At 49.5% G+C, this 24,662-nt stretch overlaps 1 protein-coding gene and 1 pseudogene across 50 annotated transcripts in view; both read left to right on the top strand.

The window, feature by feature from the left end:
* LOC147911292 (ral guanine nucleotide dissociation stimulator-like) overlaps positions 1–24,662 on the top strand; it is an 85,501-nt gene that overhangs the window by 15,760 nt on the left and 45,079 nt on the right. For 16 of the 50 annotated variants that reach the window (XM_087428291.1, XM_087428290.1, XM_087428317.1 and 13 more), the window contains exons 1-8: positions 5,652–5,714; positions 18,670–18,982; positions 19,743–19,958; positions 20,330–20,436; positions 20,931–21,000; positions 21,127–21,232; positions 22,115–22,167; positions 22,521–22,594. In XM_087428291.1, the coding sequence (XP_087284417.1) occupies positions 18,974–18,982; positions 19,743–19,958; positions 20,330–20,436; positions 20,931–21,000; positions 21,127–21,232; positions 22,115–22,167; positions 22,521–22,594 (635 nt within the window). In that variant the 5' untranslated portion in view covers positions 5,652–5,714; positions 18,670–18,973. Of the gene's footprint in view, positions 1–5,651; positions 5,715–18,669; positions 18,983–19,153; positions 19,475–19,742; positions 19,959–20,329; positions 20,437–20,930; positions 21,001–21,126; positions 21,233–22,114; positions 22,168–22,520; positions 22,595–22,999; positions 23,802–24,063; positions 24,485–24,662 lie in introns of those variants that run through there. The other 34 variants (XM_087428329.1, XM_087428330.1, XM_087428324.1 and 31 more) reach the window with 30 other exon arrangements.
* LOC147911293 (peroxynitrite isomerase THAP4 pseudogene) lies at positions 3,613–7,268 on the top strand (annotated as a pseudogene).

Below are 24,662 nucleotides of genomic sequence, written 5' to 3'. Positions count from 1 at the left end.
TTGATTAATTTTCTTCACATCAATTAAAATAGAAATTCCATTGTTTTAGCTTTTTAAATCTCAATGTTCTCTAGGGACAAGCACATGCAAACACTGATGTAAAAATGAAAATGCACCTGAAAACTTCAACACATTCATTTCACATCTTGAGATTCTCTTGCCTAAAAACAAAAACTCTATTTAGTTCTACAATTTTCTTGCCTTACTGACATTATATCTCTCCATCAATTCACATTTTTAATCCCAAGAAACTCAAAATGTTATTTCTCATACAGGAAATAAAATTACAAAGAGCTAAGGGAAACCAGAAATATAGGGCTGCACTGCTCAATCGATACAGGAATCCAAAGCAAAGAAACACAAATATTGGGATCAGCACAGATAAGCTGCCTGCTTCCCACAGGACAGAAGGAAAGCCACATGCAGAAAGTTAAACACATTCTAAACTCTCCTGGTAGAGACAGAAGCCCTGGAGTGGGTCAGTCCCTGGTGCAGAAGGGTGGCGATACCTGAGCAGCCACAGGAATGGACTCTGGGAGCTCATACACCCTCCCCTGCCTGGGAAGGAAAAGAAGGGCTCCCTCTCTCAGCTTCCACTCTCACAAGTGAGGAGACTCTCGACAGGATGCAGTTTAATGTTGTAACTCAAATGAACCCTAAATTCATAAACTCTAATCCAGACACAGAACTCCTGACATTCACAGACTTTCTCAATGTGAACAAATTACACTCTGTGGGGCCCCTACACTGTGGGTGCAAAACTCCACCCTACGTGTAGACACAGGCTCAAGGGAAGCAAAGGGACAACCTCAGGAAGGGCAGCAACTCCCTCCCCCTGTGCAGGTGCCTTCCCAGCTTTCCAGGGCTCTGTAGCTTCTCTCAGCAGAAAGCCTCCTTCTGCAGTGAGTATGAGCAGGGAGGACACCCAGGAAGAACGTGTGGGCCTCAAGTACTTCTCTGTGCAGGCTCAAGGGGGGCTTATCTTAGAGACCCTGACCCCAGGCCTCTGCTCCCAGTCACGTTGCTTTGGACCACAGTGACCTTGTAAATGGCAAACCCAGTGTTTGAAGAATCCAGCAAATTCACACAAACCTACACTTTAATGGAAAGGAGAGAAGAAAGTTGTAAAGCATTTTTCTAGTTCAACAAGAAAAGCCACATGTATTTATTACTTTCAGAAAATAATGTTAATTAACTATTTCCGTGGAAAGACATTGTTTTATAAACAATTAATCATATTACAACTTGCTGTGCAATTGTAAGCCCTGGAATTCCATTTGAAAATACTGCATCACAAGGAAAAGAACAGAACTAACAATATGACTACACACGCTCAGGGGAGGCAGAAAGGGAAACAAGAATTTTTAACACATACAATGTAATACTAGAATCTTTTTTTTTCTGAAATTTACCTATTTCTTGCGTCTTTGGAAATATTTTATACTGCTTTTCAAGCCCACTGATTACATAAACTTTAACTTTTGAAAACCTGAGGCTCCACTAAGTGAGTAAATCTTTTCAAGGTGACAAACCCAGGGAGGGGCAGTGCAAACAGGCCAGAACACCCAAGAAAGTTGGCACAGAGGAACCTCCACTCCAAGGCCTTCCCATAGGATGTCTGTGCCAGGAGGGAGCCTGGGAGGGGCACAGGGAGTTCATACGACAGATTCCAGGTGGCCATTCTCTGCTCTCCTCTCGTGGAAAAGAGCCACAGACAAACTATAAATCTCACAGTCAACTCAGCCAAAACCAAACTCCCACAGCTCCCCACCAAGCAGGACCTCCCCAAGTCTCCCCAGCTAAGTTTCTTGACTCAGGCCATAAACTCAGCACCGACTTCAAGTCCTCCCTCCCCAGCCCCACCCCTCACCACTTCCCATCTGTACACAGTCCTACTGTCTCGATCTCCAAACACACCCAGAATTCAACCTCCTCTCCCCACCCTGACCTACATCTCCAAGGCCTCTTGCCTGGCTTATTGCAACAGCACCCTAACTGGTCTCCTTGCCTCTGCCCCGGCCCCTCTGTGGTATGTTCTCAACAGAGCAGCCAGATCAAGTCTGCTAAACCTATGTCCAGCCATGTTACTCCTGCTCTCAAAACCTTCCAAAGGGTCACCATCTCATTCAGAATAAATCAATGCCCGAGTCCTCGTTAGGACCAACAAGGGCCGACGATTGGGCCAAAATCACAACTCTGCTTTCAGCTCCTGCTGCCGTCACCGGCTGTGCCCTGGCCACACTGGCCTCCTTGCTGCTCCCAGAGCAGGACACTTGCTCTTCCTCCTGCACTGCTTTTGGAGCTTGTTCAAAATCTACCTCTGCGGTGAGACCTTTCCTGGCCCTCCTGGCTACAACTCCACCCCCCTCCAGCCTGGCACACATCACTCTCCCACATGAGCCACACCATTGGTGTCACATCTAGAACGTCACCCAGGGCATGCTTTTTGTGTTTTGCTCACTTCTCTGGCACCAGGGTCTAGGACAATGCATGAACCAAACCTTGCGCTCAATAAGAAATGTAGCTTAATGAATGGATAACTATAAAAACTACCAGGAACTGCCTAACCCTTGGGCAAGGGAGGCCGAATCTGTAAGAACACCAGGGGCCAGGAGAGGCTGATCCATTAATCAGCCCTAAAAGGACGCACAGCATCATGTTAGAAAGAAAACTCCCCACCCCATCCTACAAATACCGTACATGTTCTTATCAGCATCAACAGAGGCCTTCAAACACAAACACCTTTTCTACTTTGAAGCAGCCTTCCGTGTCTCATTACCACTCATCGCATGTCTTTTCCTGACTTTACCATGATGACTTTCATATCTAAGGTAATATGACTGACATTAAACTGTGTTTTCTACCTTAACCAAGTCTCTCCTGGGAATGGTCGTAGGTATGTAAGCAGTAATAACCTGAGAACAGATGGAGAAGTAAATAATTCTATTCCTCCCCCACCATGTGCCCCCAGCAAACAGTGCATCACTGTCTGATTCTTTATCTTTTTTAAACAAACGTCACCAGAAATACATCTGCTGAACATGCTCCTTTGGAAGTCAGCCACCTCACGTTTAAGTGGCCAGATGCCACAAACCATTGAAATATTGCCTACTAGTCTACTGTACCATTCCCAAACTGAGATTTCAGTAAACTTACGTTGCAGCTGCCAGGAAAAGAAAAAGGAATTAAAAACAATGCCATCCTGCCGCCTGGTCAGCCTGCCTCGAGGTTCAGCCTGAGGCAGGCGGCACTCTGTGCTCAGGCCCTCCGGGCCGGTCCAGCAGGTGAGTCAGCACCGGGCACTGTGTGGCCTTGGTCTGTGCCACCATCTCTGCTCTGGGTGCCTCGGGCCACTACGGCCTCCCCATGGCCACCAGCACCCACCTTATGGCCTCCACCACCCTCTCAGTCCCACCCCATGACCACCGTGCTCTCCATTGATTTGGGCTGAGGCCTACAATGTCGGGAAACAGGGTATTCTGGAAACGCTCTTCCTTAGGTCACTATCTTCTGGCATTTGCTGTGACTTTTCTGCTCTTTTGATGGCAGTGAGCCTGCCTTGATCTCTGTGATCAGGAATGTGGCTGAGCAAAAGCCGCTTGTACCTCCGGGATGGACGCACCTCCCAGATGCTCTGTTGCTAGACGGGTCCTGGCAGTGCAGGGAAAGGTGGCTCTGCACTGGAGGTGAGTCCTGGAGAGGCATCTGACAGTGGACTCTGCATTTGACAGCATCCTGGGTGGTGGAGGGCGTGGCCCACTCCTCACCCGGGGGCTTACCCTGGGGACTCGGGGAAGGGGCTCCTCTCTTCACTTCTTCCTTGGGCTCCGACAGCATGGTGAGGAGTGAGCCTGTCCCCTGGCTTGGTTCCCTTCATGAGGGCTTCTGGAATTCAGCCAGTTCAGCGAGTCCTTTCCTGCGGACTCCGCACTGGAGGTCCCAAAACAGTGCACTGAACACATTTTACTTTGAAAATCTCCTGGCAGATCCTTTTGTTTTGCATTGCAGGTTCTTGTTGTATTTTGAAAGAGCTGAATGCCACTTGTCTGTAGAATTATTGAAGGTTTACAGTGGTTTGTTCTAAGTCGGAAGTTGTTACAATCTATCCAAAGAACTAGTAATGTGAGCTTGTTTCAGAGGTCAGCCACCCTGCTTTCTTGACAGTTCCTTCAGAGCCTGTGTCCCATAAGTTTTGTTACTGTTTTTGAGAATGAGGCAAAGCCCTGCAGAGAAGGTGGCTCTTGGCATGTGTCATTGTTTAACGTGGTCTGGGGGCAAAGGAGGTGGTGGTCCTTTGGTAACTAGTCACAAAGCATTGAGAAAGGTTAGAAGGTCATGTTGCTTGGAACTCCCTGAGGACCTAGTATCCACCTGGTCTGGTCCACAGCGGACTCAGGGGGGCTAGATGACCTCAGGTGGAGCAGAAAGCCCTTGAGAGAGACCCCCCAAACCCCCATGTGCAGAGTTTGGTCTAAATAGAGAATTTACCTTAATGGGGAGAAGAGATGATGAAGTGTCTTGGTCAGTACCTTGCAGGGGCTTGTTGCTTTGTACAGAGAACAGCTTTCCTCCTGGTAAGGGGAGGACAGGAGGAACACGCAACCACAACCCTTGGGGCTGACCTTCTCCTGGCTGCAGTCCTGCATACCTCAGCTACTTGAGCAGAGCTGGGGCCAGACGCCCCGCTGAGTGCCTGGGAGGCTCTGCTGTCCGACACCTGGCCTGGCTTTGAAATAGGGGGACCAACCCTCGCCGTTTTAGCACTGCGTCCCATGGACAGCAGGAGGGTTGGGTAGCCATGAGCTTCTAGGAACTATTTCTGAGGCTTCCTGAAGCCTTTCCTGTTGTCTTGATGCCATCCTGTGCTATCTGCCCGAGTGTCTGTGTCCCTACAGGGCACTTACCACAGCCTGGGAGGAGGTATTCACCTTTCTTCCTCCTCTGCCTTAGATGGTCAGTTTCTTAAGGTAGACAGTGGGTCTTTCATCTTTCTATTCCAGTAATAACTTGCAAGCAGAAGGTGCTTCTTAAATCTTTACTAAAGGTTTAAATGGGTAAATTGGCTACAGGTGTCGGTGTTCCCAAAAACACTTGTTTTGTTTCTATACTTGATTATTTTAGGGGTAGACATTTAATACTTTCTTTCTAGTTACTTTTTCATTTATCCTTGCAGGCTCCACATAAAGGGCTCAATGTCTGGTTCAGTGGTTAAAAGCTGTTCACAGGGATGACTGGACCCCACTAAGCATTCTTTCGTCTGTAGTGAACGTTTCACCAAAAAAAGCTCTTGGAAAGGCTGGATGGTCAGTATTACATGCTCAAGCCATGGCCGTGCCCTCCATCTTCCACCTGATTGAGAAGGGGGGGCTGAAGTCCGTGGCTGCCCCAGGAGAAAGGACACCAGGAAGGCCACCGGGACCTAAGGAACATGCGAGTGAAGCAGATGGGAAAGGAGCTGCAGGTTCATCGTTGTCCTTGAGGGAAAACCTGAGGGCCTAGCAGGGCTCCCGCAAGTTGAAGCGAGCCACTGTGCAGGGTGAACCTGCACCCAGGGCTGCCCAGGAAGCCGCCAGTCAGGAGCAGGTGCAGAGTCTCTGGAAGGAACTCCAGGATACAGTGTGGCCTCCACAGCATCAGGCAGCCAGGGAGATGCAAACATGTCTGCTATGGATGCTGACAATGAGACCCCCCTCTTCCCTGCCAGGGTCTCTTAGGTAAGAGTGGCATTTCCGTGGGTGACTTTATCCCTCAGGATCTGGGGTGTGCAGATTTATTGGCTGGCAACTTTCTTACACTTTCTTCTCAGAGCACACTCGAGAAAGGTCATCTGTCCCCCACGAGGCTGTTGACCGAAAGAGGTTGAAGAGAGATGTGGAGCCCAGCTGCAGAGGGACCAGCCTTGTGCCTGACTAGGGCTTGGCCCAGAACCCCCAAGTTCATCATTCACAATGATGCCTCAGAAAGCCTCCCAGAGCCCCTCCACCCTCCAACAGATGTCACCTTAAAGCCAGACACAGAAGCTGTGCAGAGCAAGCACAGCAACACCGGCCCCACGTCTCTCAGAAAGGTCATCCTGTCAGCACTGGGGGCCCAAGAACTCCTCAACTCGCTGCACTCCTACTGCTTCTGCTCCCGGGGGAACAGGAGCATGGGTGCCACCTGTGGGAGCAGGTGGAGAAGAATGGCGAGCTGAAGAGGGGCAGCTGCCGACAGCCAGGTGCACACGCTGCAGGAGGAGCTGGACGAGCTGAAGGGAGGGGGCTCCCTGCCTTAGCAGCCTGGTGCCCCCCGCCGAGGTCAGTGCCCGTGTTCGGGGCTCCCCCACTGCCTGCTCATCATGAGGGGTTTCCTGCTATGCAGCAGACTGCCACTGACCACTTCTTTGTGCAGCATGCCTGCTGCTGTCTTGGGAGAAGGCTCTGCTGGTAGCTGCCCCTTGCAGACAGGGAGCCCAGGCTGCAGAGCTCACCCCGCCAGTTCTAGGGTGCTCGAGAGGCAGCGGTAGTTGTCAAGGTTTAGCCGCTGGGAAAGGAGGCATTGCAGGTCTGCTGGGAAAGCCAGACCTACACAATGAACGGTGCCTGGATCCTTGTTTTTCCACTTGAACAGGAGAAAATCAGCTTCTGTTGCATCCCTCACACAAATGTAAATTCCAATGAGTTAGGATCTAAATGTGAAATAAAATCGACATAGTAACTATTAGAAAAGTTATAGGAGACTCTTAAAGTCATGGGGAGGTTCTTTCCATTCGTGTTTTAATGAATATCCATGAACTGAAGTCATTTTGAACATTTTAATAATTTCTTTAAAATTTTAAACATCTTTTTGAGTAGAGTACATTCTCTTTTGTAAATATTAAAGCACTACAGAAATATATAAGGTAAGAAGTGGTAAAAACTCCTATTTCTCACCTACCTCCCAACTTTTATTCCTTGTTGGTAGTAAAATTTGGTGTGTAATCTCCTCAACTCTTCCCTGTGCTTTACATGCATATTTCTCCACCTGTACGAATAGGTTGGATATATTTTTGGTGTGTTTATTGGCTATGTTTCTGATTTTCCCGCTCTCTTACAGTTTAGTAGTTGTAAACATTGGTTTCTCGATATTCCTTATGTATTGAGGGTACCATCTTTTGCCTGTTATACATCCATGGAAAACATTTCCCTACCACATAGTTCATTTAATCTGGATCAGTGCTCGTCTTCCCAGATGTCAGTAACACTTCAGGAGGGAAACGGCTCTATGTGACTGGCTGTTCAGGATCTCCGAGACCCCCGGGTGACAATGGTTAGGACAACACAAAACAAGAAACAAAACCCATCCTGCGTGTTTCCAGATGCATTCTGGTGGAAGGACAGCTCCAGTTGAGGACCGCTGATGTCTTGGTCAGAGTTATCCACTATGTTCTCCTATCACGTTAAAGCAGTTTCGGTAGTTTCTTGTACCTGATGGTACAGTTTGGTGCCTTTGTCTGTTCCTCTTGGTCAGACTGCGCAAGGTTTCTCACTGTTACAGGTCTTTCCAGAGAGCCAGCCCTTAACTCCATTGCTTAGGTCTGCATTGTTTTTCCCGCCTCGTGAATCCTCACTTCATTCTGCTGTTGTTGGTTTTATTGTGGTGTTATTCTGGCTCCTGGAGGGAAGTGCTCAGCTTCTTCGTGTAGAGTTGATATTCCCTGATACCTGCAGTGGAGGCTGTGTCTCTTCTGTCCCTTAGTCTCCACGCCATGGATTTGCCTCATGCTGCTCTCAGTGCTGCTCATTTCTAAAGAGTTTGTCCTGTCTGGATCCCCTCTGTAACCTGAGAGATTTAGAAGGGTGTGGACAGATTTTCAAGTGGATAGGTTGGGGGAGGGGAGCCAATATTTTGTGATTATTTTTTATTTTTATTGCTTTAAGGTCCCGTAATATGGTTACTTATAGATTTCTGCTTTTTGGACTCTTTAGAGATTTCACTGTGGCTTAGCACACAGTCCATTGTGGTGACTGTTTCATTGTGGTTTGAGAAGAATGTTTCCTCTCCACTAGTTTCTTATGTTGTTGTCCCTCAGGCTGAGGCTAGATCTAGCTTTTTTGTGTTTGTCAACAGATCTGTTTCCTAACTTATTGTATCACTTAAGGGGAAGAGGAAAGTGACTGAATTGACTTAGTATAAGGAAATAGGAGGCTATCAGATAATGGACTATCTCATACACAAGATTTTTTGCCCAAACCTCAAGGTAAACACTAAACAAATAATCAAAGCAAAACCACATATGATAAACAAAGAGAAAACTAGAAGAATCATAAGACAGAACAACCAAACTGAATTGGCAGTCCAAAACAAATGGGACAAGAAACAAAGGAAATGCAAAAGAACCAGAAAATAAGTGACAAAACAGCAACATTAAGCCCTCATATATCAATAATTACCCTAAATGTAAATGGATTGAACTCTCCAATCAAAAGATACAGAGTGGCAGGATGGATTAAAAAGAAAGACCCAACAATATGCTGCCTTCAGGAAACACATCTTAGCACTAAAGACAAGCACAGGGTCAGAGTCAAAGGATGGAAGACAATACTCCAAGCTAATGGCAAACAAAAGAAAGCAGGTGTTGCCATACTCATATCAGACAAAGTAGACTTCAAGATAAAACAGGTTAAGAAAGACAAAGAAGGGAAATATATAATGATAAAAGGGACACTACATCAAGAAGACATATCACTTATAAATATATATGCACCCAACATAGGAGCACCAATGTACATAAAGCAACTATTAACAAACCTAAAAGGAGAAATCAACAACAACACAATAATAGTAGGGGATCTTAACACCCCACTTACAGCAATGGATAGATCATCCAGACAAAAAGTTAATAAAGAAATATTAGACTTAAATGAAAAACTGGACGAGATGGACCTAGTAGACATATACAGAGCACTCCATCCAAAAACAGCTGACTACACATTCTTCTCAAGCGCGCATGGAACATTCTCTAGGATAGACCATATGTTGGGAAACAAAGCAAGCCTCAATAAATTTAAGAAGATTGAAATCATAACAAGCATCTTTTCAGACCATAAGGCTATGAAACTGGAAATGAACCATGAAAAAAAAACTGGGAAAGTGACAAAAATGTGGAGATTAAACAACATGCTACTGAACAACCAATGGATCATTGATGAAATTAAAGGAGAAATCAAAAACTATCTGGAAACAAACGAAAATGATAACATGCCATATCAAACCATATGGGATGCAGCAAAAGCTGTCCTGAGAGGGAAACTCATAGCGATACAATCTGCTATTTTTTTTTAAGTAAACACTCTTTTCCTTTATCCCTGTCTTCTCCTCTGGTACTTTAATAATGCTTATCTATTTCTTTTCATGGTATCCCATAATTCACACTGCCTTTCCCCATTCCTATGCAGTACCGTTTTTCTTTTTGTTTCTTTGACTGGATGATTTCAAACGACACATCTTCTAGTTCACTAATTATTTCTTGTACATGGTTGAATCTGATTTAGAACCTCTCTATTAAATTCTTCAGTTCAGTCGTTGTGTTCTTCAATTCTAGGATTTCTGTTTGTTTTTCCTTAATGATTTCTGTTTCTATAATGAACTTCTCACTTGTTCATGCACTGTTTCCTTATTTCATTTAGTAGTCTATCTATGTTTCCTTAGAGTTTTATGAATTTCTCAAAGAGGGTTGTTCTGAAGCCTTTGTGTCATAGTTCCTATATCTCCATTGCTTGGTCGGTCATTGGAGTTTTATTCTTTTTCTTTGGTGGTGTCATGAGTCTTTGATTATTCATGATCCTTGTGGCCTTCCATTGGTGTCTGCAAATTTGAGGAAGTAGGCACCTCTTCCAGTCTTTACAGAATGGCTTTAGCAAACCAAAGCCTTCATAGTCATCCCATCTAGGGGTCCTGGGTAGGCCATCTGGTGGTGTCCAGGGGCAAGCTTGCTGCTGGAGTCCTTGGACAGCCTGGTACTGGGGTGAGTGGAAAGCTTGGGTCTATGGTATTGTGTCTGGCCCTGGGCACAGCTGGGACCCTGAGATCATGAGTAGCCCCACTGGAGCCTGTTTTGGCAGGTCCTCTTTGAGAGCCTGCAGCCACAGGAGTCATCCAGGGCCATGAGAGTTCGCCAGTGCTGGGATGAGCTGAGAGCCTTGGTTCATGGGAGACTGCCAGGAGCCTGGCGCCACGAGAGACAGCTTGTGCTGTGGTAGGCCAGAAGTCTGGATTCCTGGCAGCCTGCTGGGATCCTGGGGCCACAGGAGCTGCCTGAGGCTGCAGAAGCCAGCAGGCACTGGATCAAGATGGAAGCCAGGGTTCATGGGAACCTGCCGGTGCCTGGTGCCATGGGAGCTGCCTGGGGCCGCCTGAGTCAGCAAGCACCTGGGTAAACTGGGGGCCTGGTTTTGTGGGAGCCTGCAAGGAGCCTCGTTCCATAAGAGCTGTCTACAGCTGCTGGAACTGGCAGGTGGTGTGGTGATCCATGGGCCTGAGTTCCCAGCAGCCCCCTGGGAGCCTGGTGTCATGGAATCTACCTGGGTTGCTGGAGCCAGCAAGTGCTGGAGTGACCTGGGGTCTTGGGTTTGTGGGAGCCCACTGGGGTCTTGGGTTTGCCCTGTTACAGAAGCTGCCTGTGGCTGTGAATGCTGCCTGTGGCTGCCTGGCATACGCAGGACCTTGGGTGAGCCAGGGTCTGGATTCACCAAAGCCCACCAGGAGCCTGGTGCCAAGGACACCACTTGTGGTCACAAGAGCCACCTTGGGCTGTTTAAGATGGCAGCTCCTAGGCTGAGATGGGGCCCTGGGTTCCCAGGAGCCTGGTGGGAGCCTGGTGTCAAGGATGCTGCTTGAGGCCACCAGAGCTGGCATGCTCCAGGGTGAGCCAGGGGCCTGGATTTGCAGAAGCCTGCAGGGAGCCAGCTAGGTTCACAGGAGTCAGCCTGGCACTGGGGCAGGCTGGCTAAGGTCAGGCAGAGTGGAGAAGTCCCTTCTCATTGGGAGGTGTTTGATTACTGATTCAATCTGCTTATTTGTTACTGGTCTATTCAAGATTTCTATTTCTTCATGATTCAGCTTTTGTAGGTTGTTTCTAGGAATTTATCTATTTTGTCTAGGTTATGCAATTTATGAGTGTACACTAGTTCAGAATAGTCTCTTCTGATCTCTTTCTTTCTGAAGCATCCGTTGCAATGCCTCCTCTTTCATTTCTGATTTAGTTTGAGTCATCTTTCTTTGTTTTCCTAGATATTTTATCTAAGGGTTTCTCAATTTTATTTTTTCCAAAACTCAACTTTTACTTTTATTAATCGTCCATACTGTCTTTCATTTTTTTTCCACTCTCCTCTTGGTGACTTCCATCCTTCTGCTAACTTTGGGTTTCATTTTTTCTTTTTTTAATGCTGTGTGTTGTAAGTCAGGTTGTTTCTTTGACATATTTCTTCTCTTGTAATGTACAAGTTTATCACTATAAATTTTCCTCTTTTTTTTTTTAAAGATTTTATTTATTCAGCTTTTTCCCCCCAAAGCCCCAGTAGATAGTTGTATGTCATAGGTTCACATCCTTCTAGTTGCTGTACGCGGGACTCGGCCTCGCGTTGGACGGAGAAGTGGTGCCTCCGGGCGCTCCTGGGATCCGAACCCGGGCCGCCAGCATCAAAGCGCGCGCACTTAACCGCTAAGCCACAGAGCCGGCCCTAAATTTTCCTCTTAATACTACTTTTGCTGCAGCCTATAAGTTTTGGTGTGTTTATTGTTTCTTTTTTTTTTTAAAGATTTATTTATTTATTTTCACCCCAAAGCCCCAGGAGATAGTTGTATGTCATAGTTGCACAGCTTTCTAGTTGCCGTATGTGGGACGCGGCCTCAGCGTGGCCGGAGAAGCGGTGCATCGGTGTGTGCCCGGGATCCGAACCCGGGCCACCAGCATCAGAGAGCACGCACTTAACCGCTAAGCCACAGGGCCGGCCCATATTGTTTCTTTTTGTGTGTGTGTGATGAAGATTGGCCCTGTGCTAACATCTGCCAATCCTCTTTTATTTTATTTTATTTTATTTTTTGCTGAGGAAGACTGGCCCTGGGCTAACATCCGTGCCCATCTTCCTCCACTTTATATGGGATGCCGCCACAGCATAGCTTGCCAAGCGGTGCGTTGGTGTGCACCCGGGAACTGAGCCGGCGAACTACGGGCCGCCGCAGTGGAGCGCACGCACTTAACCGCTTGTGCCACCAGGCCGGTCCCTATTGTTTCTTTTTGTATGTTTTGAGCTGTTTTCTAATTTCCCTTTTGATTTCTTCTTTGATCTACATTTTTTGTGTGTGAAGAAGATCAGCCCTGAGCTAACATCCATGCCAATCCTCCTCTTTTTGCTCAGGAAGACCGGCCCTGAGCTATCATCCTTGCCCATATTCCTCCACTTTATATGGGATGCCACTACAGCATGGCCTGACAAGCATGGGTTGGTGCGTGCCCAGGATCCGAACCCAGGCCGCCAGAAGCGGAACACATGCACTTAACCGCTACAGCACCTGTCTGCACCCTGATCTACTTTTAAGTTTAAGAGTTTTTGTTGAACTTCCACATATTATGAATGTTCCAGTTTTCCTTCTGTTATTGACTTCTAGTTTCATGCCATTGTGTTTAGAAAAGTTACTTGGTATTATTTCAGTCTTCTTTAATCTTGTTAAGACTTGTTTTGTGACCTAACATGTGATCTGTTCTGGAAAATAGTCTGTGTGCCCTTGAGAAGAGTGTACATTTTGTTGCTGTCCAGTAAAATATTCTGTGTGTGTCTGATAGGTCCATTTAGTATTTAATGTTTTCATGTCTGCTATTTCCTGATTTTCTGTATGGATATTCTATCCGTTAAAAGTGGTCTTTGAAGTCTCCTACTATTTGCAACTTATATACGTGAGAAGGCTCTTATATTGGGTATATATAAAGATCTCTTAGAACTCAATTATAAAAGACAAGTCAATGAAACGGGGTAAGCAACTGGAATAGACATGTCTCCAGGAAATACATAGATGGCCAATAAGCACAAGATAGTTGCTCAGTATCATTAATTATTAGGAAAATACAAATTCAAAGCACAATGTGATACTATTTCACGCTCAAAATGAAGGCTATATTCAACATAATGGAAAATAACAAGTGTTGGTAAAGATGTGTAGAAAGGGAAACCCACATACATTACTGGTGGGAAAGTAAAATGATGCAGCCACTGCAGAAAACAGCTTGGCATTTTCTAAAATCTTAAACTTAGAATTACCATTGACCTGGAGAGGCCCATGGTAGATATGTCCAAAAGAGCAAACTTGCCCATAGACATTCAAAGCAACAGTGTTCACAATGGTCCAAAAGTGAAACAAACCCAAATTTCTATCCAGTTATCACTGCATAAACCAAATGTGGCCTATTCATAATATAGGATATTATAAGCCATAAAAAAGAATTAAGTACTGCTACATGCTCGGCCATGGGTGAATCTTGAAACATGTGTGCTCACTGAAGCCATCCACAAAGGCAATAGATAACAGGATGCCATTTGAATGAAATGTCCAGAATAGGAAAATCCATAGGGGGAGAAAACAGATGAGTTGTTTCCATGGGTTTGGGTTAGCAGAAAATAGATTGTGAATGAGTATGGGTTTGTTTGGGGGTGTTGAAAATGTTCTGGAATTAGATAGTGGTGATAGCCACACGACATAATCATTGTGCTAAAAGCCACAGAAATGTATACTTTGAAATGCTTAAAACGGTGTATTCTATGTTAAGCAGATTTTCCACATAAAAATTTTGAATTTTTTAAGTTAATCAGGGTATTGGTTAATTTTAAGTTGCCTGGTATATTTAATAAGTGTAATTAATGGAGTTATTAGGGGTAGGGCAAGTTGTAGCCAAGAGAGTAAACATCCGACGAGGGCTATAGTAACAAATCCTATGACTATACAAGCAACAGTCTAAAATCCAGTCCATTTCCATTGTCCCCAACTTGGAGAGACCAGCCATGAAAATAGGTCAGTGATCTCGGGGGCCTTTGGTATCTATTCAAAGATTTGGGTAATATTATGCAATATTTTAACCTCTTGGGCCATTTGGTGGAGGTAGGTTTGAACTTCTCTGTTGATGTACACTCAGCAAGTGTGGTTCTAGGAAAGGCACCAACCCCTCCTTCCTTGGCCGGTATAGACAGTCTAGGGCCAGGCCATTTTCTAAAACCATTTAGGCGAGAGACTCATGAGTGTGTTGTTCAGGGGTTAGGATATGTTCTTATGGAGTTGTTGTCCATGTTCTGTTAAGGTTGTTGATACTTCTTAGTTGCCTCAGTTTCCTGATTTTGTGTGGGTAGGGCCACCGCACCTGTGCCCAGTCCAGTCAGTCAATCCTAGTAGAACTGAAAACCCAGTGCTATAGGACTGACATTGTTTCTATGGGTTGTTGGTAGCCTGTCAGGGCAGGAAACTCAGGGGACCTGCGACCTGAGAGAAGCAGGCTGAGAGAGAAACAATACTGCATTGCACAATATAGCCTGGAGAAAGCTGCTCAGAGGGCTGGGGAAGAGAGAAGCTCACTGGATGAGAGCCTTGTGATATCAGACCACAGTAAAACCCAAAAGTGGATGCTCCTGGTGTAAAATATTCCTTAGGTGTCTTGAGGTAAAATAATTTGCACCCATTCACTGGCTACCTGTGGTATATGATTTCAGGGGGTATGGTTAAAGTGTTTGTCGGCCAAGAGCTGTTTGGGCCTGGGCACAAAATCACCAAGGTGGCCTCAAAGCCTACCCCAAAATGATCCCTCAAGGAGCAGTTGGGGCAGAAAGTGGGTGGAGCATTTTGAAGGAAGCCTGGGGCAAAGATGTTGTTCAATGGAGTTGGCTACAACTGAGTCTCTCTGCAGGGTAAGCCCTTCAGCTGGGGTACAGTAGGTGATTGGAGGCCAAGTGACAGACCCTGTGACTCCTGATTCCCAGTGCACGGTTAGACCTCTAAGCCCATTGGACATAAATGGTTGTGGTGTTTGTGAAGCATCTTGATGGCAGTGTGGAAAGTATAGGGGACGTGTGGTGGGAGACGTCATGATAGTGTCGGGAGGAGCTGTGTGTGAGATTACGGTGTTGAAGGGGAAGGACTGGAGGCAGGTGCAGTGGGTGTGTGACCAACAATGGTCAATGAAGGGACAGCTGGGGTGTAACTGGGGAAATCAGGGACCAGCAGAAGTAATGTGTTTAAAACAAGACACCAGGGCAGGCCCAGTGGCTTAGCTGTTAAGTGCGCACGCTCCACTACTGGCGGCCTGGGTTCGGATCCCGGGCGTGACCGACGCACCTCTTCCCCAGCCATGCTGAGACTACATCCCACATACAGAAACTAGAAGGATGTGTAACTATGACATACAACTATCTACCTGGGCTTTGGGGAAGGAAAAAAGGAGGAGGATTGGCAATAGATGTTAGCTCAGAGCTGGTCTGCCTCAGGAAAAAGGAAGAGGAGGATCAGCATGGATGTTAGCTCAGGGCTGATCTCCCTCACAAAAAAAATAAATAAATAAAATAATAAAACAAGACACCAGGCCCTAATAGAGCCACTTAGCCTAAGTCTCACGTCAACAAGCCGAGATTTAATTAGACTTTTTGCCCTCCCAGGAATAGAATCATAAACCAGTCAATTGGGAATCGCCTGATGAGCAGCAGGTAGGTCACCTTCCTAATAGAGCCCTGCCATCCCCTAAAGGAAGGTAACCTTGCAGTAACCAACCCTCTTTTTGGTGTAGTGTAATTTCCTTGTTCCTGCTCCCTTCTGCCTATAAAAGTCTTTCATTTTGTACAGCTCCTTGGAGCTCCTTTCTCTCTGCTAGACTGGATGCTGCCTGATTCATGAACTGTTGAATAAAGCCGATAAGATGTTTAAAATTTACTCAGTTTTATTTTGTTTTGTACCAGTTTGGTGGCAGCAGTGGGATCCAAAGGAGACATCTGATGGCTTAGGGGATGAGAAACACAGGCATTGGTACCCGCAAAACCTTTGAGTTCTCCATCTTTGTCACTGATTCTGAGAGCCGTGGATAAGTTCCTCTCAGCAAGTGCTGTAGAGAAACACAGCAGGGGGCTGTGAGGGAGGGTTGGGCGTCACTTGGTAGGAGGGTCTGAAAGGCCTCAATAGGGTGACATTTGCTGGGACCAGAATGACAAGAGGGAGCCAGCCCTTCAGGGGTCTGGGAGCAGTGTGTCAGGGAGATGGCACCACCGGTCCTGAGTCTCACAGGCAGAAGTGAGTTTGGCCAGAGGAGGTCAGAAATATGGCCAGTGCAGCTGGAGGGAGGCTGGGAGGAGAGAACAGGAGCTGGGGTGGAAGGTAGGGCCAGGGCCTGGTAGGCTGTGTCAGTTACCTTTCCCTCTCTGACTTCATTGCCCCTAACCTTGCTTTTCAAAACTACAAATGTTGACTATCTCACAATTTGTGTGGATCAGCAATCAGGCACGTTTTAGCTGGGTGCCTCTGCCTCACTGAGTTGAACAGGTTGGGGCTGTGGCCTCAACTGAGGCTCAACTGGGGGAGGACAAGCCCCCAAGGTCACTCTCAGCCTTCAGGGTTCAGTTTGGACTGAGAGCCTGAGTTCCTTTCTGTCTGTTGGCCTGGGCACTCCCGTGCTTCTCTCCTCTATAGGCCTCCACATTGGGCAGTCCCAAAACACTGGTATTTGATTCCTCAGTTACAGGGATTCGACAGAGTGAGAGAGAGAGATGGAACATGAGAGAGGGAGTAAGAGGAAGTGAGAGACTTGTGTAGTTAAAATTTAGACAAGACATCCCATCACATTGGCTCTTATTATGTTCATAAGCCAGTTACTAACCACTTAGTGGTTCCACGGGGATGGCTATGCCATGGGTGGGGTTTACTGGGTACCATTGTGGAGGCTTCCCACCTCATAGGCCAAGATGAGGCACTTGGGTCTCATTCTCCATAAAACAGGAAACAGTTGAATGGTTTTATGCCACAGAAGGCAGTATCTAAATTTCCGTTAGTTTCAAACCCCTCATGATGCTGACCTGAAAATGAGGCCAAGTTGGAAGTGACTGTTCCAATATCACATTGCTAGAATCCAGGCCTGTTTTGAGTGGTGTTCTGTGCTACATGTCACCCCTTCTTGTTATTCTTCCATCTCTAAGTTTGTGCCTTAGGTACATGTGACACCAGCCCACAGGGGTAATAGATATTATCTCATATACACCGGGTGAGGTCCCTAGGAAGTAGATTCTAGCCTGATCCCCATGGTGCAGGTTTGGAGACTAGGGAGGACCTGAGAGGCACAGGGACTTTCCCAGGATGCAGAACTGGTAAGAAAGAGGAGGTCTGCATTCATCTCTGTCTCCTCAAAGCTAGGACCTGAGTTAGGTTTCCAGGGAACTGTGGCTAGGGCTGTGTAGGCTCCTTGTGTACAGTTCAGGAAGTGACATGAGAGAGGAGGGTGAGCAGCCCGGGCTCAATGGGCAGCTCTGGAGAAATCTGATTGAGGTAAGGGTCCCAGGTAAAGGAATCTTGAAAAATGACCCCATCTCCTTGGTCCTAGGCCTCAACAGATCTTAGAACTCTGGTAACCAGGCACCCACAGCCCCCCATCCAGCTCACTTGAATGGAGACAGCCAAGAAGCAAAAATGTTTTGTTGTTGTATCCAAACTTTTGGAGGATCTGGCCTCAAAAAAACCCAGAAAGAGAATCTTTTTGATTGTTGCCGATGTTGGCTCAGCCCTCATCCCTGACGCCTCTGGGTGTCTGACAGGAGGCAGTGAAGGGTAACATGGGGGAGCCCAGGAAAGGCTAGTGCAGGCCAGGACACAACGGTGATCCCACCTGATCAACCCCACACTCCAGGCCCCTCATAGTGTGTGTGTGTGTGTTTGTGTGTCTGTGTGGAGTGGGGAAGGCAGGGTATGTGGGACAGGCCATTCCTGGGCAGGAGCTTGTTGTTAGGTGTCGGAAACCTGGTGGGTCTGTCACGTTCATACCCCAGATCATGGCTGACAGCATGAGAAGGTGAGCTCCTCTACTCGTATATTATTGAGCCCTAGAGGTTTCATTTCCTTCCCTCCCTGACCAAAGATCTTTGCCAGGATGCCCTCTGTGCCTGAACTGAGGAGCAGACTTTCTCTTGGGGGTTGGCCTCAGTGGCAGTGTGCAGGCAGCCCCTGATTCCCTCTGGCCCAGCTCCCAGGCAGTCTTTGCAGAACTCCACTCAGGAGGTCGTCGAGTAGCTGCCCAATGGTTTCAACTCCACCAACTCACTAGACAAGGAGCAGGTACATGAGGCCACCCACACCATCCAGTGCTGCTCTGAGATGAGAGCAGGAGCAGAGGGCCTCCACACTCAGGACCTTGAGATGATGGGGTTGGACCAGAACTAGGGTGGGACCAGTCAGGGGCTGTCTCTTTTTCAAGCTAAAGGGGACGTACATGCAGGTAACCTTGTCTGGTTCAGAGCTGAGCTCCCGTGACCCTCTTTCCCTTGTCTGTTGTGAGTTTAGGAGGCCACTGAGGCAGAGCCAGAGGCTAAGGGGGACTGCAGGCTGGCTATTCCTGGAAGAGAAGTGGGATCTTTCCTGTATTTAGAAGGACACATGGAAAGTCAGCTATGTGAGTGAACCTTTCTCTTTATCCCGCTCCAGAGTCAGCTCCAGAGCTCCAGCCAGCAGCAGAAGCAGAGCTGTGGGCAGTGGTGGAGGTAGAGCTGGCTCCAGCTCCGTTGACACCACACCCTCTAGCACTGGAGCCAGTGTCCCCTCCACCAGCAGTGTTGGAGGTGGAGCAAGGGCCAACATGGGCTCCAGCAGGAGTGGGAGCTGCTGAGTTGGAGTCACCTGGACCATCATTTCTAGTGGGAAGTCCATCTCCACCTGTGGCTAAGAAGTGTGAGAAGAAGCCCAACCTACGGCCTTCCCTCCTAAGCTGGTGGTGGAGCAGTTGACCGTGATGGATGCGGTGAGCAGCTGGGCTCTCAGGGCGGGGTGGGGTAGGCCTTCCCTCTGCCATCGTTGCCCCAGACCTCATCCAGTCTCCTATGATCTGGGCCCGAATCCTGGCTCCACCCCTTACCAACCATACGACCTGGGCAACTTTCTGAACCCCTAAGCCTTTGCTTTCCACCTGCAGAGCGTAGAGGTGGACACTAACAGGACCTGCTGCACAGAGTGGCTGTGCCGGCTCCTTGAAGAGAAGGAAGGGTGAGCAGGGCCTGGCACATCAGTAGTGGAGGGGAACTCACTGTATGCAGCCAGGTCCCTGGTGGCCCAACCGTCTGCTCAGGAAGCTCAACAGCCTCAGGACTTATTAGACACCTGATGTGTACTCCACTACAAGGGAGACAGACAAGGCCCGTGGTTGTAGCTGCCAGGGGAGAATGTGCATCAGAATGGGGAGTGTGACCAGAGGGGGATCAGTGTGTTGGAAGATGCCCCCTTGGGATGAGCCGAGGTGAGCCACCATCTGGAGCTTGGAGTTAGCCAGGATGGGCTGGATGCAAATGTCCCTCTCCCTTCCCTGCCAGTATTGGGTCCTGGGTCATCCTCTGGGTACCCTCAGTGGACAGAGAAGAAAAGCCAGGGACTCTCACAAGGCTCAGGCCACATCATGAGCTTCCTGAGCTCCAGCTCTAAACTGTGACCCCTGTGTGGGACTTTTGGGGATGTGGACACAGAGCTGGGGTGTGGCAATGTTGGGTGACACTCCCCCTGTTCCCCAGGAGCTCTTCCGGAAGGTGGTGCCCTCTCAGTGCCTGGGCTCCACCTGGGGCAAGAGGAACAAGCCCAGCAATGAGCACCTGGCACACACCGTCCGGGCCACCATCGACCACTTCAGAAGGGTGGCCAGCCTCGTCGTCACCACCTGCCTCGGGGACCCGAGCATGATGGCCCAGGACAGGGTGAGGGTGGTGGAGCGCTGGATCCAGGTGGCCCAGGTGTGCTGTGGGAGGCCCAGTGGAGCCCCTCTCTGGAGCCTTGGGAACTGCCTCCACCTTTATCAGGTCCCAGGATTGCAGTGTGTGGTCTAAGCCCCTGCAAGTCCCTAGGCCCTTCTTGCCAGGGGAATGCTGACCTTGACTCCAGGTCCCAGTGCGGGGATGCTCACTTCCTACCTGGCTCCCTCCCTGGGTTGAGCTAAAATCCTCCTCCTTGTGAGTGTTACTCTTTGGGTCCTAAATGTGCCCTTCTGGGGCTCCCTGAGCATCTGTCTCATCCAGGAGAGGAGATTTAAATAGAAGGGGACTGAAGCTAGAGCAAGCAGGGCTCCAGCGCCCCACCTCACAGCTCATTCTCTTCCCTTCCCCAGGAGTGCAAGATCCTGAAGAACTTCTCCTCGCCCTGCACTGTCATCTCTGTTCTGCAGAAAACATCCATATGCCACCTGAAGAACACATGGGGGAAGTTTCCTGGTGGGTAGGCCTCTCTCCATAGGAGGACCAGGGTGGATGGGGGATCTCCCGTATGTCTGCCATTGGCCCCTCAGTCAGCTGGGAACTCCTGGGTGGCAGCAAATGCTTGGAACAGGGCCTGGGCCTCAGCGGTGGGTCTCTAAGTCTCCTGGTGTCCTTAGTGCACCAATTCTGCTTCAGGATTCGGTTTCTCTAAATGCCAGGTACTGGGTTGAGCCACATTGGAGATTTTCAAGTGTTTATAGCAACAGAACTCTATGCCCAGTTGAAACTGAAAGTGGTCAAAAGAGAGCTGCTCTGTATAGCGGGGGAATGGAGACCCCAGTGACCAACAGGAGAGCCCCCTCCCAGTCTCACAAGACCTTAGCCCTCAGAGGAGCCCAGTGAGAGCACTCCTCCAGGCAGTTTGAATCTCTCAGGTTGTCAAAGAAAAGGATTTGCACTCAGACCCCTCACATTATCCCTAAATTTATCCTTCCCTCTTTCCCCTCTCCTCAGGGAGAGCTCTGAAAAACTTAAGGAGCACTATAGCCAAGACGAGTCCTTGAGCAGAGAACTGATGACCAAGGTAGAGTGGAGGCTGGGGGTCTGGAAAGAGAGGAGGGGCCACGGGGGGAGGGGGACTGGGCAAGCTGTGGTTTTGATAGTTTCTCACTTGAACTTTCTCTGAAACGTTCCCATCTATCTTGTCCAGGTTAACAAGCTTAGGGATCTGTTTGGCCCATGGGCAGGTGGGGTGCCGTTTGTGGGCAGGAGGCCCTGGTCATGGGACACAGTGGTGTTGGCTGTGCTGTTCCAGGGCGAGTTGCCGAGCTGGCGCCATCAGCAGATTTCTGGCTTCCATGCACTTCCGTCCTGCTGAATGTAGCTTCTCCCAGGCTGTTGGGTGGTTGGGTGGGTTTATCCCTCAGCCTAAACCTGTCCTCAGGAAGCCAGGCCCCTGCTGCTCCTTCTATCTTCACCATGTCTCCAAGGGGAGAGCACACTGCCTACCCCAGGGACGGGCACAGCAGGGAATTCCCCTGGCCCAGGTGGACAAACAAGATGCTCATCCTTGGATCTGAACAGCTGGACCAGAGACAGATGTGTGTGCGTTCTGGGACCCCCCCTGGACGCCTAGAACAGTCACTCGAGTCAACAACGGAGTCTCACCTGAATGCCTGGTTGGCAATGACATATACCCCAGGTGGCTTATGAGTAGCGCCTAGGCAACTGATAGATTCTTAGTGGATCCTGCTGAAAGGAAGTTAGGAGCTTCATGTAAACAGGGAAGCAAAATGTCCTCTCACCCCTTCCCTGTTGATCAGAGGTGGCACCTTGGGGGTCCAGTTTCTGAGTGGATAAAGAAAGAGTTCAGTGCAGGGGAATATCCTGAGTGGTTCCTTGGGGAGGAGAAGGGTTTGGCATTGCCTCTGTCCCAGCCTGGGGGCCAGACACTCCACGAGACTGGGGCAGGCAGGAGCCATTCAACCAGACTCCCAAGACACCACATCCTCTCCATCCACGCCTCGGCCCACGACCAAGCTTCGAGAGCTCGGGGGTCAGGACTGTTGTCAGTGGTGGGGCTGGGGGTTAGGTGAGGATGTTGGAACAGGGTCTCTGGCTGGGAGGGCCAAGTGGCCTCTCCTCTGTGGCCCCTGAGCAACTCACTGCCCCTGTTTGGGCCTCTGTCTCCCCATCAGGGAAATGGAAGGATGGTGATCGTGTGGTGCAGGCCTCACATGGGGGTGATGAGGTAAGAGGGAGGAAAGGAATGTGGGAGCTTTCTGCCTGCTCCCTGGAGGGGTGAGGGCGAGAACAGTGATGACAGTCATGCGACAGTGAGTCCTCAGGAGAACCTGTGAAGTAGCTGGAGTTCTCACACTTTCCAGATGAGGAAACAGGCTCAGGGAGTCCAGGACGCAAGCCCAAGCTTACACTCAGAGAGTTGAAACTGGGCTTGTTCTGGAATCACAAGACCTTGGAGGGTGGAGTGGCATTGGTACCAGTTGACTCGAGTCAGATGTCCAGTGTCGGAGGCGAGTGGTGCTGGAGAGAAATGCGGTGAGGGGACTATGGCCTCACTGACACTGTCCTCGACCCTGACAGGAGGGGCCTTCCACGTTTGCCCCCCGGAAATCAACCCCCAGAGGGTGCAGGAGAAGGAGCAGCAGCAGCAGCAGGTGAGTGTGCCTGTGGGGGAGGGGCTCTGCGCTCCCAGCTGGAGGCCTCAAATCAAGAGAGGAGGGCCCTTTCTCTTGGTGCCACAGTGTCCGAATCCCCCAGTAGAAGTGACCGGGATGGCCTGGAAGAGCTGGTGCAGGATGGGTTTGTTGTGGGGAGGGACAGGGACCGCATACCCTGTGATTTGCTAGAAGCCTGCCCTGGGAGAGGAGGAGGAGGAGTGTGGTGTTCTTGGGGTGTGAAGCAAGGAGGAATTGAGGGGAGGCTGCTAAGGGTCCTAGGCTGTTCCCCGTGGGAACCCTGGGGTGGGCCAGGAGGCTGTGGCTGTGGACTTTTCAGGGGAGGGTCTGCAGGGGGTCGACTTGAGAGCAAGGGCTCATCCCACCCGCACCCCAATGTCACAGGGTGTCGTCCCCTATCTTGGCACTTTCCTTGGTGACCTGCTTATGCTGTGTCTGGCGATGGGTGATTATCTCGAGGTGGGTGAACCTGAGGCCAGGCAGGAAGGACCACGATCCTGAACCTTGGGATGCGGGAGCCCCCGAAATGTGCTCCGAGCTCTCAGCACTTGACACATCTCTCCTGGGAGCCTCGCAGTGGCCCCTGGGAGCTGGGGCATCAGGCCCATCTTAGAGATGAGTGAACAGAGGCTCCACCTGAGACACCCATTCCGGTTCCCCAGGCTGGGGAAGCTCAGAGCTGCCTGATGGCACAGCCGCGTGAGGTTTTATCTGAGCTGGACTCAGCCTCTAACTCCCATGCTGCCCATGGAGGGAGAGAGGGGTCGGCCCCCCCCAAGTCAGGCAGCACATAAGTTGCTGAGCAGTCCCCTCTGCCTGAGGCCTCAGCCTCCAAATCTGTCATCAGAGAGGGTTGTGCTGCCAGGTCCCTCAGCCTCCCCCCATGTCCTCCTTCTCTGGAGCCCAGAGCCCGGCCTAGGTCCAAGTCCTCTTTTCTCTGCATGCTCCGCCCCCTCTGGGGACCTGGCAGTAGTGCAACATGAGAAGGGGTGGACATAAGGGGCTAGTCAGTCTATGGCATTCTGTCTGATGGACTCTGGCTCTCCACCTTCCAGGGGAATGAGATCAACCTTAAGAAAGGGACTGAGGTGAGCAGCTGCGGCACTCCCTGCAGGGGAGGGGAAGGAGGTGGAAATCAGAGACCCTCTGGGCAGAACAGTCCCTGGTTCCACCCCCTGTATCTTACATTGAGTGGAAGACTTCGATAACAGAGAAGTGGGAGACCCATCCAATTGGCGGGTTGGTTGAGGGGAGGATGGCATCAAGGATAACTTCCTGGAGGAGGGGCTGATTATTCCCATTCTGAGAACAGGTAGAGCCTGGATAGAACTGGTGGGAAGGAGCGTTGCCAGGACTGGTCCCCTGCCCCACCCCTCACCCCCCACAAGGCCCCTGCAGCATCCCCCACCCAGGCCCTGTGTGCATCCTCTCCTTCCCTCTGGTCCCAGGAATACCGAGTCATGAGGGAGATGCTGCTGCTCCCAGTGGTTGCAAAGAATTACAACCAGAGCTGGAGGAGTGATTTGGGGCCTGATTCCAGGACATGGAGCTGCTCAACGAGAATGATAGTTGAGGCTGTGCAGGAGTTGAGTGAGGGCAGGGGTGGACTCTCCATGTTGGCCAGTCCAGAGAGCCTGTCTCCATGGCCCCCTGCTCAGCCCCAGGCCTTATTGCTTGGCGAACTCTGGGACACCCAGACTCCAGCTGCTGGGAAGGCAGTGGGGGGACACCTGAGGTGTGGCTCCTGGTAGGCTCAGAGGTGCCTCTCTGTACTGTAGCTACAGCCTGTCCTGCCTGCTGGATCCCCAGATCTAGTTGGCCAGCAGAATATTCAAGGCCAAGAAGAGCCGGCCATCATCAAGTTCAGGGGTGAGTGAGTGTCTGGGCTGGGGTGACTGACTCCTAGGAGTTCAGTAAAGCTTTGAGCTAAGCGTGTCCTTGGGGAGTCCGATAGCTGGCACTGGGATCCCACCTCCACTACTGAGCAGTCCTGTGACTGGGGTGACTCTCTTCAGCTTCCTGAGACTCCGTTTCCTCCTCTGTGAAA

Source organism: Ceratotherium simum, unplaced genomic scaffold (assembly GCF_057802395.1).
Source record: "Ceratotherium simum simum isolate JZ-2026a unplaced genomic scaffold, ASM5780239v1 HiC_scaffold_44, whole genome shotgun sequence".
In the NCBI taxonomy this organism is placed as follows: Eukaryota; Metazoa; Chordata; class Mammalia; order Perissodactyla; family Rhinocerotidae; genus Ceratotherium; species Ceratotherium simum.
Note: the sequence above shows the minus strand (reverse complement) of the source record. Positions and strands in the feature narration are given on the sequence as shown.